The sequence below is a fragment of the Anarhichas minor genome, unplaced genomic scaffold (assembly GCF_050575085.1).
Source record: "Anarhichas minor isolate MPS153535 unplaced genomic scaffold, ASM5057508v1 ptg000027l, whole genome shotgun sequence".
NCBI classification, from domain to species: domain Eukaryota; kingdom Metazoa; phylum Chordata; class Actinopteri; order Perciformes; family Anarhichadidae; genus Anarhichas; species Anarhichas minor.
In genome coordinates this window covers 9,532,368-9,553,914 of record NW_027466473.1, presented here as the reverse complement: position 1 = coordinate 9,553,914, position 21,547 = coordinate 9,532,368, and the positions used below count along the sequence as shown (strand labels likewise).

At 44.6% G+C, this 21,547-nt stretch overlaps 1 protein-coding gene across 5 annotated transcripts; it reads right to left on the bottom strand.

Moving 5' to 3' along the window:
* Window positions 1-730: 730 nt before the first annotated feature.
* LOC142960225 (uncharacterized) lies at window positions 731-21,393 on the bottom strand. 5 transcript variants are annotated; one of them, XM_076101955.1, is made up of 22 exons: window positions 21,211-21,388; window positions 18,812-18,959; window positions 18,548-18,664; window positions 15,773-15,896; window positions 14,674-14,730; window positions 14,267-14,486; window positions 13,901-14,146; window positions 13,606-13,761; window positions 13,226-13,507; window positions 9,862-12,461; window positions 9,616-9,742; window positions 7,865-7,970; window positions 7,107-7,312; window positions 5,681-5,838; window positions 5,524-5,592; window positions 5,280-5,428; window positions 5,026-5,140; window positions 4,235-4,422; window positions 3,957-4,098; window positions 3,748-3,874; window positions 3,484-3,654; window positions 731-3,209 (listed from the first exon to the last, which is right to left on the bottom strand). In XM_076101955.1, exons 4-22 carry the CDS (start codon window positions 15,889-15,891, stop codon window positions 3,186-3,188), a joined length of 5,262 nt encoding a protein of 1,753 aa, XP_075958070.1. In that variant the 5' UTR covers window positions 15,892-15,896; window positions 18,548-18,664; window positions 18,812-18,959; window positions 21,211-21,388; the 3' UTR covers window positions 731-3,185. The 5 variants fall into 5 exon arrangements, 4 of the variants coding, with proteins under 4 accessions (XP_075958070.1, XP_075958069.1, XP_075958071.1 ...); XM_076101954.1 differs by lacking the exon at window positions 18,548-18,664; XM_076101956.1 differs by lacking the exons at window positions 18,548-18,664; window positions 18,812-18,959.
* Between the last annotated feature and the right edge of the window lie 154 nt (window positions 21,394-21,547).

Genomic DNA, 21,547 nt, shown 5'->3' with positions numbered 1-21,547 from the left:
AATATGACTTCGGTTTTATTGCCATTGAGATACAGAAAGTCTGACTCTATAATATTCAAAAACAATCGTAAAAATGTACCTTTTATGGCAATCCATCTCAAAGATGTTGAGACGTTTCACTCAAAACCACAAATGTCAACCTCATGATGTCACTATAGCGGAAAGGTCAGGGAATCATCAATGTCATTAGGATTAATGGGAACCATGAATTTCTGTACAAAATGTTTTGAATGTTGAGATATTTCACAAAATGAGTGAAAACTCTGACATGCTGGTGGTGGTAGAGGAAACGTCAGAGAAACACCAAAGTTATCCAGATTCATCCCGAGGGCACCATGGATACCTGCACTTCATCTCATGGCAATTCATTCCATAGCTGTTGAGACATTTCAGTCTGGACCAAAGTGGTACACCATGACCAAAACTAATTTCACAAGGAATGCAGTTTCACATCGATCAAGTACTGAAGTAAGTGGGGGTTAAATATGGCTTTTTTCTCAGAACACATGCAAAATTGTTTTGAATCATGTAGGAAAGGTTTTTCAATGAAATTGTGAGAGGGGAAAAAAAAAATCTCAGATTCCATCTTTGCATCCCCTCTACTTCCCCAAGAGCTCAGAACAGATTAAAATTCGTATCAAGCATATTAATTGGACATTTAAGGAGAGCATGCCTGAATACCAACAGATTCAACAACAGAGTGAATCAAAGGCGAAGACTCATTGTTGAATAATTTATCAAAACATTTTATTTTCTTGAACAACAATACAATATGTCACGGAAAAAAAAAATAATAATCACAGAGGGGTTTAAGACAGGTCTGGCTCAGGTTTTCTTCTATGTCAGTTTTTTTTTAAACAATAAATGCAGCATAAATCAAACAAGTCAAGAGGAAAAAGAGCATCCTTCAAATAATACAAATAATGGGGACACGACACAAAAAAACAGAACCTCAACATCATTAAAAGTCACATCCCTAAAAGTGTCAAGAATTACAACTACTACTAATGCTCATCATAAAACCACTACTGCCTCACAAGATTATGGATTTCATAAAATGGACAAAACGTTTTTAAAAGAGTTTGTATTTATCTGTTAGATACAGTACAAAGACATCATTCAGTTTCTGTCACCACCAAACTGTGTTGAAATGGTTCTAAACACCAACCGGTAGGTTTGAGTTGCGTCACTGACTTATGTATTATGTTTAACAAGGGGGGCACCGAGGCAAGGAGGGACCTAGCACCATGGAAATTATACCGGCCCCTGATTGCACTTCCCCTATCCACACATTATGACCATACTACATCTTTAAAATACCTTGTAGCCCCTAAACAAGTGAAGTAACCTTTGATATGCAATAAATATGTAAGAAAACCACAATGTACAGTATAAATAATGTCACAATTTACATTTTTTCCATTTTCTCTGTAATCCAAAATACAGAAACTGACAACAAAAAGGAGGTATAAAAGTGGGAAGAAATTCCCATTGCAGTAATTTAAACTGAAACAGGATATTTTTTAGAGTGTATTATAATAGAGCAACAACAAAAACAGATGACTGAGGTGGACATATTTGACCATATACAAATTAAAGTTTTGATTGAGAGCAAAATTACATAAGTCTTCTAGTGAACCTGAAAACAGTTACATTATGTACAATATATGGTGTGCACAGAGTAATGAGGGCAGGGATAAAATGTGAAAGTTGCCATGTGTGGGGGATCTCAGTAGTAGCAATGATGAACCTCTATTCAAACGATATGAAATAGGTGCAGTGGAAGCAAAGCGTTTAGTTGTACCTCACCTTTGCATTATAACACATAACATTTAAAGCCAACGGTTAGACTACGTAGTCTCAACCAAATGAGACCTATTGTTTTAAAGAGCCGGCTAAATGTTGGGGGGGGGGAAATGAAAAACAACAACTGGGCCTTTCTTGTGATGTTTTAAGTCATGTGCTCTTCATCATGTTCAACTGGAAGTACAGTATATTAAACCCCCTGGCAGTGCATGGAGCCTCATCAGGACGGGTGTTTGGGGAAAATGAAAACACTGGAGGTGCCACTTAGTGTGGTCATCTATTTGGCCTCATTGGCTTTTGCATTCTAAGATTATGATTGTGTGTCTCTTTGGACATATCCCCCCCCCACCCCCCCCCCCACTCCATCCCCTTTGTTCCCCATCTATGCACACCAACCATCCCATAAATTCATTCACAATTTACAATTACTTATTTCCTCTGTCATCTAGAAACAAGAACATAGCACCAAAAGTATAAAACTGGGATTGTTTTCCAATTCCAAAAATAAAAAAACCACACTGTTTGTCTTCCGGGTGTATCATAGAAAGCACACTCATTTTTCCCATATACATACTTCATTTCCAACTGAGAATGAAACCATATTAGTCCTCTAGTAAACCCGTATTTAAGAGAAACTGATAAAACTTTTAAATTTTTTTTTTTTTTTTTTTTAAATATGTTCATAAATCATTATTTGTGTGTTCAATCCTCTAATTACCTCTCCTATAAATACAGTTTGCAAGGCCAATGTGGTGTACTAATAGGCTGGTAATACTTTGTAAGTATCTAACTAACGGGAATAAATTAGATTGGAATAGCACCTCAAAGAGTATATAGACAGGAGTTTACCTGAATACCAAAGAAAAACCAAGAGGAACCAATACGATGCCAAATGTGACAATCAGCTACTTCTCCTGTGAAGCCATTGCCTGCTGGTACAACAGAATCACAGCAAATTCATGGACATATAGAATAACTAGATTGGTTTAAAAAGGTTATACGGAATTTGCATAAAAGTACCTGAATTTAAAAACACAGAACCGGCTACTTGACGCTTTTGAATCACAGCAGTGTCCGTTGAACATTTAACCTGATTTTCAGTGCCAACAGTGCTCACATTTTTTTCTGAAATGCTTTTCATGAAAAGTACCAGTCTAGTCATTCTATTTCAAAACACACGTCCAATCAGCAGCTGGTGTGGGGAAGACAGTGAGCTATATAGTTGGATTGGCTGAGTAGCCATACCTTATTGTGTGATGTAAACAATACTGAGATTGGGTGATTCAAAGAGTGTTTGCAGGAATAGATTGCCTTTAAAGACAACATTTGTGCTGCCATTAGAGTTTTGGTTATGGCTGAAAGACACCAGGACGGAGTCCTCACTTTGAAGAGGGTGATGGAGCCTGAAAGGGGGAGAAAAAGAGGAAGAGACAGAGCTCAGCTGGCCACTTGAAAAAGCTGTGCGCAAAATCATTTTACTTGTGACTTTTTTTAGCACATCCGAAATATATTCTCACTTTGCTTGAAGCCCTGCACCTTTGGACTGAAGAATAATGACAAATTATTGATAAAAGATACGGATGAAGCAATATGGAGTCCTGTTTGCACCTGGTCTAGCCTCAGAATTTCTCAAAAGTACTCCGGCATTACGGTTAGTGGTTAGAAAGTGAGACTGACCAGCGTGAAGGTGTCGTAGCTCCTCATCAGATCCTCCATGCGATACTGCTCCAGCACCACTACTCCCGCCAGCGATGGGCTCTTAGCTCGGGCACAGTCCTCACAGTGCACCACGTAGCTCTTCTTGGTGCTGTTCTCACTGGTCACAAGCAGGAGAGCAAACACCTCCACCTGCACAGACACAGAATGAGGCACTGCAGTTTATGTCGCGATTGTAAATGCACACAAATGCGCAACTTCCTGTATAGGCAGAGAGGGACTCACGTCGCACTCGTTGCAGTAGTAGGCTGGCTCGTCCTTCACACGACTCTGGTACGAGATCTTCTTCCCTGCCGCCACCAGCTGCTGTCTCAGAATCTGGATGCGCTTGATGGACTGCATCAGGCAGTGTCTGAGGGAGGGAGAGGAGTGCATAGTGAAAGATGTAAACACAGACACACACACACACAGATACGGGCAAAGAGGGATTTTACTTGATCATCTTGTAGGTATCCTGGTCGGTGATCTTGATGGTGCGTGCCACATTCCAGGACACATGGATCATGGGAACGATGGACTTAACCTTCTTCACCTCGTTCCACTCATAGCGCTCCAGGGCGAGTTGATATTGGTACGCTGGGAGAGCAAAAGAAAAACACAAACAGCACAAACAGCATATTTAAGTTGTAATTTGACACAAAGAAAAACCCCTTCATGTCAAGCTTTAAGCTGCTGCTTTTTTCCCTATGTTTTGGTCCTCGCTGTAACTTACAGTTGAGTGGTCCCACATTCCAGGCGATGTTGTTGCACCAGCCCACCGCCTGGACCCAGTGCACAGTCCCCGCATTGATCCACACCAGGTCTCCGGGCCTCTGAATGAAGCGGTACACCGGAATGTTGGAGCCGTAGAGGTCTTCCAGGACTGGCCACCAGGACCCTGTTAGGTAGTCTACACCATGCCTGAGGGAAACAATTTGCAACAATGCAATTCAGCATGCACAGATACTATAGCTAATTATTTTCTCCGCCAGGAGATAGGTTGTGTGTGTGTGCTTGAGTGAGTGTGTGGGTGTACATCTCTGTGTCTGCACACGACTAATCTTGCATTGTGCTGCACCAAACTGCATAATATTTTGGGTGCTTATCTATGGCTACATGCTAAAAGACCTCTTGTGGTTACAGTGACTCCCACTTTTTCAAAACACTTAATATTGCCTGTTTTATACTGCCATTCATTGACTGCTGACTTAACCGCGAGACACAACGGGGAAAACAGTTTGCTCACTTTTATTGTTTTGGCCGGTGTGTTTACGCACAAGTTTGAGAGATTTGAAGCATAAAAAAAAAATAATTAAAGTCGTGGGTATGCCTGTGAGACTAAGCTAAGACGCGTCTGCATGGATTCAAATGAGAGCGTGTCCATTGTGTGAAAAAGCAAAATACATCCGATACACTTGCATTTAAGACGGATGTTTGTTGCAGACGCTCCTGGCGAAGAGCTGCTCTCTACCGAATGCACCTTTCTTGTTGCTACATGTGTTCTCAAACAGCCTCTTCACTCACTTCTCACAGAATCTGTTGATGTCGTCCCAGTAGTGCTCATGAACAGCGAACCACTCACAGTCACCAGGCCCAATATTGATGTTGACGGAGCAGAAATTGTTGTTCTCTTGATGACCTAATGAAGAGACGCAAACGGTCCGTTTATTCGTTCAAACACATCATTTGAAACATCAATCAGTGGTTTACTAGCTCCTGATTGTGTTGTCAGACACACACACACGCACACACACACACACACACACACACACACAGACCTGGCGTGCGGCTGCCTGGCACCTTCATGTAGAGCTGGACAGTGTTCATGCCCAGGATGGTGGTACCGACGTGACTGAGCATGTTGTTGCTGGATTCCACGCGCATGAAAGCCGGCAGCTTCAACAGCTCCTGCAGCTGAGGCTTCCACCTAATAGACATATGATGGGTAATGTGAAACAACGAGGACCCCCCCCCTAGAGTGACGTCAGTTTGAGCGGGCAGCATTTAATGACATAATCTCACCTTTTAGGGTCAGAGAGATCAATATTTGTCCCAAATTGAATGATCTTTCCGGCTGTTTTCTGCTCTGAGCTGGGGAAAAGAACAAAGTCTGAGTTGTGTATCGCTAAAAGTAAAGCTGTGACTTATTTGTGCAGACGGAACACTGTTCTGTGCTAACCTGGTTGTGCTGTTGGAATGCACAGGTTGGGCTTTGCTGAAGAAGGCAGCAGAACTGACTTTAATGTTGGCTAACGCCAGAGCAGCTTTTGTAGCGGCTGTTGTATCTGAAGACCTGTTCTCCTCTCCTTCCTCTTCACTCTCGCTCTCCTTCTCCTCCTGTAACACATCTGCATGAGCTTAGCTGACAGGTTGGCCGACAGCTAATAATGGATGCATCGTTATTTGGTTAACTTTTTGAGCTTAGTCCTGGACACTGTACTATGATCAAAACAACTTATTGAAACTTACTGAAAGCTCGGGAGGCTTTGTTCACCAGATACGATTCAAAGAAAGACTGAACTTTCAGCACACTTGTTATTTTTTGTGTAATTTCTTTGTATTTTAGGGTGCTTCACCAGCATAAACTTAAATAATTAGTGTCAGTTCTTCCGATGAATGTTGCCCGTTCGACAGGAAAAGAGCGTTTGTGACAATTGATCATTAGCATATTTATTTCCCCTAATTTTCATACGAGGCTACCGGCTTTGCTCCGTGTGTGGGATTCATTAATAACAAAGCCTAGCGGAAGTTGAGTCAGGAAGCCTCTCTTTACACTCATTCATTCACAAATCTCTCCTTCCCTCCGTCTCTGCGCTTCTACTCCATCAGCTGATTGTGGGCGTTCACTTTTACCAACCAGATTGTGCCACGGCTTCCCTCAGCCACATAGTTGCTGTCAAAATTGTAAAACTGCTTCTCCTCTCTTCTGCTGTCAGTTGTCATTGAAGCATGAACCGATGCAACCCTCCTTCATCCCATTCACCTTCATAATATCCATAATATCCACTTCATCATGCATATGATGCATACACTAATGAAGTCTCTCCTGATTGAAATGATATTACCAAACAGTAAAAATAAGACTCAAACACAGACACAATATATGACATGGGTTGAATAAAAATCTCCTAAGAAACAATATGAGGTGGTCAATATTACAGTCAGAGATGTTTAGCTGTTGGTGCAACAGAGAGAAAAATATTTTAAAAAGTAAATTGCCATGATGATGATGATGATGATGATATGGTGACTATTGCATCGTATTCAAACTCCAAATTATTTATGATTTCAAAGAAGAAAGACAGACTATCTGTCCATGACTCAGACTCGTATCTAGGAGAAAACTTTAAGTACTAGGAAATTAGTGAATGCCACAAATTCTTTGGTAACTCCCTCATACTTGCCACTTAAGGATAAATCAGTTTGCACACAAGGTTCCTGAATGAGGCCCAATGGATCATTTCTGGTTTTTGATTCCATTCGGATGAGAGTTGCAATACAGGCTAGAGTAAATCAATTAATAATGCCTTTAAATTATATCCAAATCCACTAAATATTAAAACCATCTGTGTGCACATGTGTTGGCCATGATGGAAAATGTCTACCTGCAGGCTCTCCTGGAAGCTCGAGGCCTGATACTGGGCATATTTGTCGATGGTGGTGTGTGAGCGGCTGCTTTCGCAGGGCCACGTCTGCGTCGAACCACTTAAATCCCAGTTCTCATCGGCGGGCTGCTGGACCTGAGTCCTCACTTCCACTGCATGCTCCGCATTGGCCTCAACCAAAGATTTGGTGGAGAACAGACCGAGGTCTCACATAGGGGAAGGAAAGCGAACACAGATAATTATCAGATTAAATCAGAATTTCTTGCTTTGTCCCAGTTATGTTGCATTAATTCATTTAAGCTGAAAGTATTTCATACAACAAAGTATGAGCGAGAAAAAGGTAAGGAAATAAGATCACTTTATCTCTACTGGATGATTGTAAAACAAACTGAAATACGCAAACACATTCAAATGAATAACCCTCTATCAAAGTGCAGCCTTCCAGTGGCCGAGCCATCACGTCATGGTTGAGCATACATGGTCTGCATTCAAATATGGATCATAAAGACACAGTTGTGACTCAGAGAATGTGTAACTGTACGTTGTATAACATTTCTCAAATGTCATGTGTAAAATATCTACTGCATCTAAAATAACCCCCAGTTTTATGACATGCTACATTCATATCTGAATGATCAACACCTCCTTCCCTTTCCCTGCTCCTTGTGTTGCTAATCACCAAAAACTAAATTTAGCTGAACTGGAATGTAACTGCAGTGGGGTAAATTAGCTGAGACGTGTGTGGTGTGTAAACTTACTAAGGCGGAGGGAGCCGGCCAGGCCTCTGATGACAGTAACTGCATTTTTGGGATCAGTGCAGAACTGAAGCAGAACTGGAGAGAAGGCGTCCCTCTTGCTCTCCAACTGCGGAAGAAACACAGAATAACGATTAACATTTGAACGCGGTGAAGGAATTAATTTATTTGTTTTGAAAACCAATGAAAAATACTGACAGCACGTTGGTAACCTGTAGATGTCCTGAAACAAGGTATGATAAGGCAGCTCTCTCTGCTGCTATCGAGAAAACAATCCAAGACATAATTCAAAGATTTATGGTGGGGATTTTCTCATTTCATATGAGTTCATATGAGAACAAGCCGAGGGGTCTACAGCCATGCTAGGGGCTCGCTGAGGCTGTATTTAGGGTGCCATGCCATTTTTTCGGGTGGCCCATTATTTGGAAATCCCAATAAATTCCCATTGGACCCGAAAGCTCATTTGTCCAACAGCCTGTTATAGCAGAAAAAAAACCACCCATTGTTCCTACAATACAAACTTTTGTGCAACAGACAGCCATGACCCGCCCTACTCTGCCTCTGGTTGGCTTACCCGGATGTTCTTACCCTCAACACAGCTAATCTCACTCCTCATGCCTATCCCTAACCAACAAAGGCAACAAGTAAAAAGAGGCAAAGAGGTGGCTTATGCCTTCGCCAGTCGACAAACAAAACAAAAAAACAACCTTTGTAAAAATGGGCGTTGAACAAATAGCGCAAGTTCTGATGAGAGAATTATACTTTTGCATGCTTCGGCCTGAAGTTTATTTCTCTGCTCTCATGCATGCTCACTCATAATTTCCTTGCAGTTCCTTGTTTGGGGCTGTCAATCGTAATATCAGCTGGTCTCATCAATCTGTTGTCTCTTTAGTGCGCTCCACCGCCCAGTCCTCGCAGATTCATCACATTCATCAGCCTCCTCAGTCTGCCAATCTCAGCCGACTCATCAGCCGCTATCAACAGTGTCTGGACTCCACAGGGGGTTTGTACCTTTGCTGCTGCTGAAGGCAGACGCACCTCCATTACAAATCTCCCTTCAGATTCTAAGCGCCAAGGACTCTTGTCAAGACTTTTCTGACACACATCATCTGTTTATAAAAAAAACACAATGATCTTTTCTTCATTTACTTGTCTCTCCTGATTGAAATGGGCTTTTCAGACCATTGGGGTTTCGGAATAATCGGGCCGTCCAAACAATAGGCAGTCCCTGTATTGAGGCGGAGCGGCGCTTCGGGCTAAATGCTAACACCAGCATGCTAACATGCTCACGATGACAATGCTAGGATGCTGATGTTATATATGTTTTATTATGTAGAACATCTGAGTGTAGTGCGTTAGCATGCTAACATTTGCTAATTGGCACTAAACACAAAGTACAGCTTAGGCTGATGCGAAGGTCAATAGTTTTGCGAGTATTGAGTCTTAAAGTGTTAGAATAATAAAAAAATTTTGTGGCAGATGAAAAGTTAAGGGATCACCGAGGAATGTACAGTTAATCCTGAGGGGAATATGAATGTCTGTACAAAATTGTATGCCAAGCCGTCGGATACTTATCAAGATATTTCAGTTGGGAGCGAAGTGGCACACCAACCGATCGGCCAACCTACAGCAGAGGTTGACGTTGCCGTCCATGCTTCTAGCATGGCTAAAAACAATTTGTTAGGATTCAATACTTGACGATACCGCTTGTTGAGCTGGAGCATATTCCAGTATGCTAATCTGTGTGGACTCACATAGATGCTTGGTGTAGGAGGGTTAAGCTTTTCTCGAGGAATGGGGGTCTTGCTGGCAATGTCAGGTTTAACAGAGAAGGCGGAAAGCAGGAAAGACTCCTTGAACTTCCCCTTCACCCTCGTCCCCCTGGAGAAATATGACAAAGCAAGAAAAGACTAAATTCATTAAGGGAAACAGCTCAGATGTAAAACATATATAAATAAAAGAGAAGCCCAAATTAGGAGCAACTTTGTCGGAGTACTCACTTGCAAGCTCTGACCACTTCAGCGCCCGTGTTTTCAATGCTGATCTTGGAGAGCGGGATTCTTTGCTCCTCCACCTCCGATATGTTGAATGTTTGTCTTCCAGCACTCTCCACCTTAATCAAGAGGATCTTTAGCTCCTTAGACAAGCCCATGGACAGCGCTTTCAGTTTCATGGGGTCAACTGGAGCTACTGAGCAGAGAGGTTTACTTGCAGGTGTGGTCACACATAATTTGGATGTATTGATCGTTAGAGTTGACGCCGAGTTTGGGGTCTTGGTATTTGTTTTTCCGGCTGCTGAGGATATCTTATTTTCTAACTCTTCCTTCTTCTCAGTTATGATCTTTGTGTCCACTTTTTCTTTGTGGATGTGTTTGTCATGCGAGGTTTGATTCTCCCGGGGAGTCTGGCCCTTCTTACCATCTTTGAGAGGTTTGGGTGACTTTCTGGAGATGACGAGCACCGAGGACGAAACGTCTTTTTCCTCCAAGTTCCTTATTTCATTTGCTTTGTTTTTAGAACCGATGACGCTGCTTTCCTCCGTCTGTATCTTAATCTTGATCTCTCCCTCACTCCCCCCATCATTAACCTTTTGTTTTCTCTTTCGGTCTGTACCTATGCGTTCTGTCTCTGCACTGTGTCCCCTCTCTTCCTTGGTCGAGAGAGTAATGAGGCTGGTGAAAGAAGCTGTGTGTGTCGTGGTGAGTCTCAGCTTTGCACTCAGTGACCCATCCAAAAGAGAGGACTCGTTTCTCTCAGAAAGGCTCTCCATATCCTTACCCTCTGGGCTCTCTTCTATGTTGGTCTTGATTTCTTCCTGCTTCTCCTGCACCAGGGCGTCCGCGACAGGCTCCCTCCGAGTCCGTGTCGGACTGTGGGTTTTCAAAAATGTGGAGGTAGAGTGAGTTGGTGACTGATTACTGGATTCGGAGGACGCTGTACGGTCGGTTTGTGGAGAGAAATCATGATGCTCATGAATCTCTGGCCCCAATTCAAGAGACGAGGAGTACTTCACTCCTCCCGCGGAGCCAGCAGGAGGCCCCCCAAATGGACCGCCTCGACACGTGACCCGCTGGCCTCCGAGAAAGGTTGCCAGGCTCTTGAAGACGTCATCCAAACCGGTTTTATGGTGGCGAAGCTCACGGAGAAGAGAGCCAGAGGTTTCCCTGCCGCTGTCCACCTCTTCTTCCTTTTCTCCATCAGCAACTTGTTCCGTCGCACAGGGTAGATCACCGAGTTCAGACATGCCGTCGTGGAAATAATCAGCCGGCGTACTTTCACAAGGCTCCTTATTCATATCGTCGGTGCTCTCGCTGTCGACAGGAGGAGGAGAGAAGCACTGGGTGGGGCTGGGCTGGAGGACGGGTCTGCTTAACACTCCCTTTTCTAACTCCTCTTCATCTTCTCCCAGACTCGATACTGGAGAGCCCTGCCAGCTGAGAACAGGGGGAGTATTGGCAAGGTTGTCTCCCGTTTCCCTCACATTTCCCACAGGCTGTAGGTCTGGAGCGTTGAGAGCGCCTCCCTGCCCACCTTCTTTGCCGTGGATGGGCTGCTCTGAGCTGATAGCACCCGCTGCACTGAGAGGTGCTAAGGCTTTAAATAAAAGGGAAGGGAGCGTGTCATGGGGCTTTGCTTTTCGTCGCGCTTCTGATCGTGATGAGACGGCGGTGGGCCTCTTTCTGGTCTGGTCGGGGCATGTTTTCCTGGGAAGAGACCGTTTTAGTTGTTCCTTGACAGGGAGTCTTGGGGGACCGCTGTGCTTCTTGGGCATTTTGTGATTTCCACATTTTGAGGATGGCTGCGGGGAAGTGCTGCTGAGATGAGGAGTATTTGCGGATGGCCTGTGTGTCCTCTCTGCTCGTTCCCTCCTCTCCCTGTGCCTGTGTTTGGGTGGTAACTGGCCTTGATTTACTGGGGACAGAGTTGAAGTCTCCATTTTACATATTTTGGCCTCTCCTGACGATTTGGAAGTAGAGCTGGAGGTAAACATTTCGTTTTCTGTGACCTTACTTTTCAAGCCTAACTTTCTTTCCCTCCTCGCTGCTTTATCCTTCCTTCTTTTTCTCTCGGCCAACCTCTTTTCGTCTTTTTTCTTATGCCTCTTCCTCTCTTCACCCTTTCGGTTTGTCTTTTGAACTTCCCCCTTCCTCTCCTTTTTCATCAGCTTCTCTGTTTTTTTGTGTCCTTCCAACATCTTTTCCGGCTTGATTGCTCTTGATCTGCCGTGGGGGGACTGCCGTGAGCAGAGGGGCTGCAAGGTCTTTCTATATTTGACATCCGAAAACCTGGATTTAGGACCAGTGTGAGACGTGAGAGACGTGGTAGATGTCAAGCTAGGTCTCAGGGTGTAATTAGGGCTTCCATGGAGTTTCTGCTGTCCACCGAGGCCAGGGATAAACTGATGAATGATTGATGGATCTTTTCTGCCACTGGCCACTGTGTATGAAGAGGGACTGGAAGAAGCACGTGGACTGCTGGCAGAAGAAGCTCCATCTTTAGGGCTGCAGAGGAGGGACGAATAGGAAGGAGAATCTGCACCAAAAGACTTGGAGAGGGCTGGATCCCTTGAATTGCCCCTTTGATGAGTGCGCTGAGGTTCCTGCAGAGGATTACATCTGTTTAGACACTTGTTCAGGAAAAAAAAACATGCAGTTTTTTCATGCAGTATCAATGTATTATTTTTACTTTTTCTAAAAATGGTATATATTAAAATATTTCTACATACTGGGGTCACTGAACAGTTTTGGAATTGCACAAATTGCAATCATGTGTGACAATGTAAGTCCCCATAGTAACAATTACATTGTCGTGAGACCATATTTTGAAAGCTGACCTCACTGTCTGGATTTTTTTATGGTGTTCCTCAAGGTCTTGCTTTCGTAATGTGGTATGTCGGAGGGATTTTTTAAACCATTTTTATCAATTTGAGTGGTCGAAAATTACATTTAGCACCAAATATGTGTAACAAATGGAATCAACCCAAAGTATTGCTGCAACTTATGACAATGTCTGACAAACACAATGTTTTTTTTTATAGATTTACGTCAATAGAAATTGACACAAAGTGCTGAGCTGCATCTTAAATCCATCTTCAGGTTCCTTGCTTTCCGATGTCGGACAACACTTCTATGTGGCATATACTGTTGACCTGTTATCTCCCCCTAAAGACCCCCTTTCTCTCCAAACAGACATAAATGGGTCTATGGTCAGGATGGTGGAAGAGGTTAATGATATCATTAATAGCAACTTCCCTGGTGAAATGGCACAAACTGAAAAGTTATTGAGAGTTTGTCTCTACCTATTTATTTATGCATTTATACTGACTTTTGTGTGTTCATGCTATTTTAAATGTGTATTTCTCACTGTGCTTTGTTTGTGGTGATGGCTCCGTGAGTCCTTTTCCTCAAAAGGGTGTAGCGGCATGTTGTGCGGTAGGGCTCTGGGGTGGCCTGTGTGCCGTTGATAGCAGTAATGATGGTTTTGGCTGTAAGGCACACGGGTGTGGTCTGCTGGTGATGACGAGATTCTCCGGTCGACCTTCCCATCGCTTCCGTATTGTGGTGGTCTGCTGCGACAGCTCTGGTTCAGAGCCGCTAGGTGACCGTTACTTAAGCCATGTCCTCCAGCTCGCAGTTTAGAGGTTTCCTGCAAAATGAAAAAAAACACAACAATAATAAAAACCACCAACTGATGCTTGTTCAGTTTCATCTTTTAGTAAACATTTACGGACTCTACAAGCTTACCTGTTGCAGCGTTGTTGAGGTCCTGTGGACATAGTGGTGGCAATTACCCGCCCTTTCATCAGGAGGCTTCCAGTCGTCTTGGTTGCAGCGGTGGTGGCGAGGTGGTGATGGGGCATGGGCAAGTGAAGACAAATGTCTTGATCCAGGATGAGATGACTAAACACAGAAGCAGAAGTAACCTGTCATACTAGATGGAATTTTAACCAATGGGTGGTGCTATTGCACAGAAAAAAAAAGCCTGTGTAGAAATAAATGGGCTATATTTAACAAAGGAATCTAAGCCAACAAACTCCACCTGATCAGGGCCAGAGTCCCTTCTCCTCTTGGCTGGACATTCGTCCCTGGGGGACAGAGGGTGCTGTGGAGGTGGACTGTGCTGGTGCAGCTGGTCTCGCCGCTGGTGGAGGGCTGGCCGTTTCCATGGTCCTGGTCTGTTGTTTATCATTCTGACAGGAAAGCTCCGGCTGCAGTCTGAGGGGGCCCATCTCTCTGGTGGGGACTGGAGTTCTCTGTTGTTGCGATGCTGGCGAGGCCCCCCATGCTAACAGTCGACAAGAGAAAATAATCAAATGATGACACACTTCTAGTTCTAATAATAATAATAATATGAACTCTTTTGAAAGTAATATTGTGGAACTTATTCTGGAACTGCAGGTCTCACCACAGAGTTGTTGGCATTGTTGTCCCAGCTTGCGTAGCGCTCTCCTGGTCCCGTTAGATAACCGTTGCTGGTGCCGCCTCTGTTGTGGAATGAGCGTGTGGAGTTGTGATGCCAGTTCTGGGCCTCAAACGACTGCTCTTTTCCATCCCAGAGACGTAGAGGCTGCCGGTGCCCCTTTGAGACAACCTTGTCCTGGACATGGCCGACTGTTCTCTCCCCCCTGAGCAAAAGACCAACCGCACTAAGCAACAAGTACCATGACACAGATCAAGTATTGTACTGTTGCTCTGCTGCTCCAGTAGCAAGTCCAACCGAAGCTGATTGTCTAAGTGGCTTCAGTGAAATTGCATTACAGAACTTATTTGAGCGGGATTTTCTGTGCAATGTTTACCCCCTGTGTCACTCACCTATTATAAAGACGACCTGACGGTGGGTTATGTGATTGATTGCGCCCTCCATGGCATCTGTAGTGACACAAAAAAAACATACAGACAATCTATAGACTCAAAATAATAATGTAGAGTTGAAAATACACATACAAAGCTACAGTAGTATCTATAAACCTTGATGCTATTGGCTACAAGTCAGGTTGAACCCGGTTAACCAGCCATCAGTTTCTCTTTTCAAGTGTTTGCTTTGCACGTCCACTCTTTCTTTGAATATCTTAATCAACTTGTTCCTGGTTGATTGCTAATCTTGCACTTTTGTAGCAATGAGGCCTCTCCGAATATGGAGTTAATTTGCATAGCTTGCTAAAAAAAGCACTATTATCTTGGATTTCATGTTATTATTATTTTATTTAAAATATCAGTTATTGTTTATAGTGCTGTGTTTATGTCACGCAACATTATCAGAGTCACAATTGCCAAATTCCCAACCTTTCGGCGACAGACATAATCGCATTCATTCAGTCACCCTCAACCGCTGCAGCTGAACAGCTCGACTGAGGCTTCTCACAGCTGCAGCTGAAGAAGTTATAGTTTCATTCACCAGAGTCCTGCTTATTTAAACCGCAGATGGGCTCCTGCTTACAGCCGCAGCTGAAGTAAGATTTGTTCATGAATATGCTCATCACAGCGTCAGTCCCATGAAGTGGTGCTTATCAACCCAGACAACAGAAGCTGGAGTCGCCACCTGCTGGAATGACCCTTGTTGTGCCACACTATCCACTCCGAATGAGTTTAAATCATCTTCGGGAAGGCTTTGGACGTTTATTCTTTCCAAACGCTCTAGGTCGGAGTTAAGGGCATTTATATTGTATCTGCTTTCTTAACCGTTACAACCAACAACCTTTGGAAGTCTTGGCTAATGTTCACGACTAAAGCTCATAATCCATGAGCAGTCAAGAAATAAGGAAAAACTACAGAGTACAGTAAATACATAAGAGACTATATCCACTGCATGTGGTATGATATGTGTGCACCTGCGAATGGACTACTGTCCTTTAAGAATTAAAGGTGACTTTGTAGAAACACTAAGTGCGAGTATTGTGATGGTGCTGCTGACCTTTCTGTGTGGCTCCAGGGACGAATGTTCCCAGGAGCCCATTGTCCTCTGTTCGGTCCTCCAGCTGGATAGGAGTCCCATGTGTTACGGCCAGAGTACAACTCTGCGGGGAGATACATGCAGCCTGAAACACAGATAACGTTTAATGTGTACGGTGTTGCTTTTTTTTGAATAAACACATGAATAAATATGATATCTCATTTAAAAGAACGTCTGGCTACGTAAAATGCAACAATTTCAACCAATCAGATAATAGCTCATGCAATGACAACGCCCACCACTTTGCCCCGCAGCTCTATTTCCTCGATGCTTATTCAGAAGACTGCTCCACTCACCGATTGATAAAGGCCAACGGGGGGGGGGGCCTGTAATCGAGTAACGTAAAATCCAATTACAGCAGCAGGTGAACACCAACGAAAAACACTACACGCAGCGACTCACACGTGGATATATTCGGGGGGGGTTTGATGCAAAACGTGTGTGGATTTCAGCATCTCCATCCTGCGTCAACTGACTGTTTTCACCAACACTACAATTGACGGTAATCTAGAGGTTCACATAGGTGCTTTAATCAACACGGTGATACCATAAAGTGCTAAAGTGGTGCACAAAGTATATGTTTGCATGTAAAAAGCCATGCACACACACACACACACGCTCACACATAAACAAAGTACTGAGACAGAAACAAATGTTACCAGTCTTGGTCTGTGTTTGGGAAGCCCTTTACTTCACACCAAAAGAGAGAGCAAAAAGAGAGAGAAACGTGAATGTCAGCACAATCATTGCTTTTGTTCTGTCTTATCCTGGTGGGTCTGTGATCTACATCGAGACCATAGTGTCAGTTTGTGTATCTCTGGTACATTTGATTTCATCACGCTGTATTTTGTTGCTGCACTGTGTCTGTTCAGCAGTCATATCATCAGTCAGCCAGAGCTGCATTGTGCATTCAGCCTCTCTCTAATCACTGCTACCCAGCAGCCACCACAGCCAGTGGCCATCCAATGATTGAAAAAAAACAAAAAAAACATGGCACTAAGAAGAAGGGCCATGGCAACCTCACTTTTAGAGCAAAGACAAGCAGAGGAAAAGAAAACGGGGCTCTGCTGCTGTAGTATTTCTCTCAGCTTACAGTAAAAGCCCCGAGTCTCCCTTTCTTATTTGACAGGACTGGTGAGTGACTGTGTCTCAAATCAACAGCACCCATCTTCCATCCAGTCTCACAGTTCATCACCAGCTGCTGGTTGATTTGCTTCAACTACACCAACTCCCCGACGTGAAGTCCTGCTGAGTATTGAACCACCGCACCAGGTCAGATGTGTGGCTGGCTGAGTCTCTGCAGAGTTTCATGTTGTCCACTTATCGTTTTGTCACAATGTCTTATCCTAACCTCCCCCGTCTAATCTGCATATTGAATATATAGAATTGTTGAATAGTCATATATTTGAATATGGACAGGAAAGATGTCTTACTGTCTCTCTTGTTGCACACTTTCAGCACTCGGTAGCCTATTTTGTCTTCAAAATTAGTTGACCTTGTAAAATATCAACTTTGCATGCTGAAGAGAGCTTTACTGTATCGCCGATAGGTTGCACCTCGACATGCATTCATTTCCCACAGCTATTTATAAATACTATGACGATATAGGCTGTGCCACATTTGAACCCCCCCCCCCCCCTCTGTGTGGTACATTTTACAAGTTTGTTCCACACAGGATTTGCTTGTGGTTTGCAGATGTGAAATAACCTTTCTGTGAGTGCTGAATGAGCTAAGTGAGCAACCTCTTCAAGAGTCCATTTCCTACCAGTTGCTAGAGCAACTGGAGCCAGACGGTTCTTCCCACTGAGGCTTTAGGCTTTCTAAAGTCAACTGCATTCAGATTTATTCTTGGAGTAAGAAAAGAGGACACAAAAGGAAATGTGTGTACATACAATCACACACGGCTGAATTAAGACTGGATGCATTTTTCCCTATGCACTGTGTGCCATCAGCCGCCACATAAAGCTGTGCAATGGACACACCACGTCCGCTTATATCCACTCTAATCCTCACATCACCTCCTGTTCTGCTTTGTGAGAGACCAGCTTTCTGAGCTCCTGCGATTCTCCGCTAACGCTGAAATAAGCGATCTTCAGCGAACGCTATGAAGCTTTGGATCTTGGGTTGTACTTTATTCTCATGACTTGCCTATTTGTGTCCCAGCATGTCAAGTTATGTTAATGTCACATCAACTGTCGTCGTGTGCTTAATTGATGCCAGCAACTTGTAAACCGGTTCGCCGTTTTGTGTGGCGTTACATTTTTAGATTTTTAAGTGTTGCAACTCCCCCTATTTCTTTGACAAGTAAAAGGCACCTCGCAGCGCTTTTTAACCAGCCTGCTGCTGGTAGTTGAGCAACATCACCCAGGCAGCAGATAAACCATCTGCTGTAGACCCTCCCTGTTGCACACGGGGACACGCCGTTGGTGGAGTGTTGTGGGGGGGAGCCGTCAGTCAGCAGCAGCTTAAATTTGATTCTGCACAACAATGGCCCTCTACTTCCAATATCAAACCCATCTGCGCAGGGTTAATTCCAGACATCTGGAATCGAGCTCCAAATGATGTCACGTGCAAAAGGGGTTAAGTTGCTGTTGGGTGAACCCACTGCTTCCCAGTGAGATACGTTGAAGAAAAGAATGTGCAATGTAAACAGCGCACTGTAAGAGTGTGCAGTGGTCCTGACTTGCATAGTGAAATATTTTGTGGACAAATGACGCTGTACAGATCCATTCTTACATTTGTTATGCCGGCGTGTGATAGTAGTTGAAAGTGGTAGGTTAAACCTGCCGTCTGCACCCCTCAGTCTGCTGCCTCCCGCTCCCTCTTGTCACCAAGGAAACCCTGGTCATCTCTCTGTAACCAAAGAGGGATAGCCATGCATCCTTTCACGTCTCTGCTGAAACCCCCATGTGTGACTGCCCGGACGACTGTATTTCTAACCTAGTAGTGCATGTGCATGCGTTTGTGTTTGTGTTGGTGCATCCCTGCGAGCAATCTTACCTCGCAATGAGCACCGAGAGAAAAGGGGGGGGGAAGACAGACTTTGGTCCAAATCCCAAATCCGATGATGCCGTCGGTCAGGAATAGCAAGACAGCGGACCCGTGCAGACTTGGACCCCTTTAAATAGACGCGCTCATCCTCCGCGAGCTGGCAGACACACACAGTAGAGGGAGTGAGGAAATACCATTGTCAGTTGGTGCACAGATGTACAAGACAGGAAGGTTTTATTGTCTCAAAAACAAGGGCAGTATCTCTCCTCCACCCCTCGGGTATCTCTGCCTTTCCCTTCCTTTCTATCCATTGCCTGTCATTTCCTACAACACATGCTTTCACATACATTTGCCCTGTTGCAAGCCATACCCTCTCCAGACAAAGGAGGAGGACGAAATGAGATGTAAGTCAGAAGCGGGAGGAAGGATGGGCCAGTAACCTCTGACAGGCGCTCTTTGCTCCTGTCTTTCCTCTCCGTGGCCCTGCCCTTTGCCATCTTCACTCTACTTGTTTCCACAAGGCCCCTTTTCTTTCTTGATACCCAATATCCCAGCCTCTTCCCTTTTTCTTTCAGGCTATGTGTATGGCTCTGCCTATGCCTCACCCTCCCTTTTCTCTGCACGCTGTGTCCTTGTATCCCTGGCAACCGATGATATCATTTAGTCCAGAGCTGGGAGCAAGGCCTCGAGCAAGGAGGGGAGTGTTTGTGTTGGAGTGTGATTTTGACAGGGGGAGAGAGAGAGAGAGAGGGGAGGGTGGGGGGGGGGGGGGGGGGGGGGGGGTATAGCATATAGGATTTAATGCATACTTTCACATTTCTCTATTCTTTTCTCTGTTAAGATGTCTGCAACCATTATGCAGCCGCTCTGTCAGCTGAATAAAAAAACAACAACATTCATTGTTTAGTGCTACAGCTCTCCAAATACACTCCAATTTGTGCACTCGTAGGGACTAACCAGCAGTCTGTCACATTCTTGCATACCTTATACTATTCAGAGCCGCTTGCTAGCTGCAGGGAACCACTGCAGATGTGCACCACTTTCTGTGTGCATGTGTGTGTGTGTGTGTAAGTAGTAAGGATACTGATCCTATACCATAAAAGGATGGGCTGCAGCAGACCAGGCCTGTCTCTGGTGGCTCCTTGGCTAGCTAACAGAGATATGGAGGGAGCAGAAGCGAGCAGCAGACAGATAGACCGGACCGACAACCCCTCTCCTCTCAGAACGCACGCACGTGTGTGATTCTGTTGGACTCGGCCCTTGAAATAGCGGCACGATCACAGAGACGGCATACAGTACGAGACGAATATCAATCACATTTCTAAAAATAACATCCCTGCAGCCCCGCTTCCCCTCGGCTCTATCCCCCTTCTCCCTCTCTGTAATAGCAGCTTCTCCCGGTGTATGCTCCATAAAGCACAGCCCTCTGAGGGGTACTGGAATGTACCAAGGCAAGGTCAGGAACAAGGAAGAGGGGTGTCTTTTCCAAACAATGCCAAAATGTACAGCTTTTTTTTTTTTTTTTTTTTGTGAACAAACACTATGAGGCAGGTTAACAGGTTTGAAGAAGGCACTGGATGCACGTGTGTGTGTGTGTGTGTGTGTGTGTGTGTGTCAGGCAGCTGGCTTGTGTGGTGAATGGTAACCTAGAATGGCACGTCCAGGTGGTTACCTCAACTGGCAGTCATATCCGCTGGAAGCATACGTTTAAAAAGTAACCCAACACAATCTTTATTCATTCTACTTTGAAACGGTTCAAAAAGTAAACAAGTGTGAGCACATGAAAAACACAGCAAAGCCAAACGCTCTCTGTGTGAGAGGTGTTCATCAGGCCGAGTCCAACTTTCAGTGGAGCCAAATACTTATGTGACACAGTTTAGACATGACTCCAGATGAAGATGAATCATGACACTCGGTGGCTTCTTACTACTGTACGCCTCTCACACACACACACACACACACACACACACACACACACACACACGCTGGCTGATATTCAACAGTTAAACGTTCCACGGAGCACAAATGTAACCATAACGAAAGTGTAAACCGCAACACTTCCCCATCACCACATTCATCATTTCACAATTCTGCTCTTGCTCTCTCTGTGTCTGCACGTGAGCACCGTATGTGTGCACGCGTGTGTGTGTTTGTGTGTGTGTGTGTGTGTGTGTGTGCGCGAGCTTCACGCATGAATGTGCAGCACTGTCTGCAGACACACACACACTGCAGTATGTTCTGCCAAGACCGATCGTTCAGAACAATGACACACAGTGGATGCACAGAAATGCAGACACACACGCTCACACCTCTTCCACACAGGTAGATGCAGTACAAGTACTGTTATTTACGTTCAGACATATGCAAAATAGCACATGCAGCTACTGCTCTGCAATGCCCTCTTTTACCTTGTTTTTTTTTTTTGTCTTCGTTCTCTTTGGTCCTCACGCCCCTCTGCTCCCCTTTTCCTCCCTTTCACTCCTCGCCACCTTGTCTCACCCGATCCTCTCCTCTCAGTCTTCTTTCTCCCCCCCTCTCCTCTCCACCTCTTCCTGTTTCCACTCCACTCTGATGCTCGGGCTCTCCGAGCACACCGATCCATTTACGGAGACCTGCGGGGCGGGCCCGACGGAGCTGCCAATCGCAAGGCACGAGCCAATGAGACGGGGGGAGAATCTCTAATCTATGACATTTTGCAGCGAGCTGGAGGAGGGACGAGGCAGGAGAAGATGGGGGTGGGGGGAC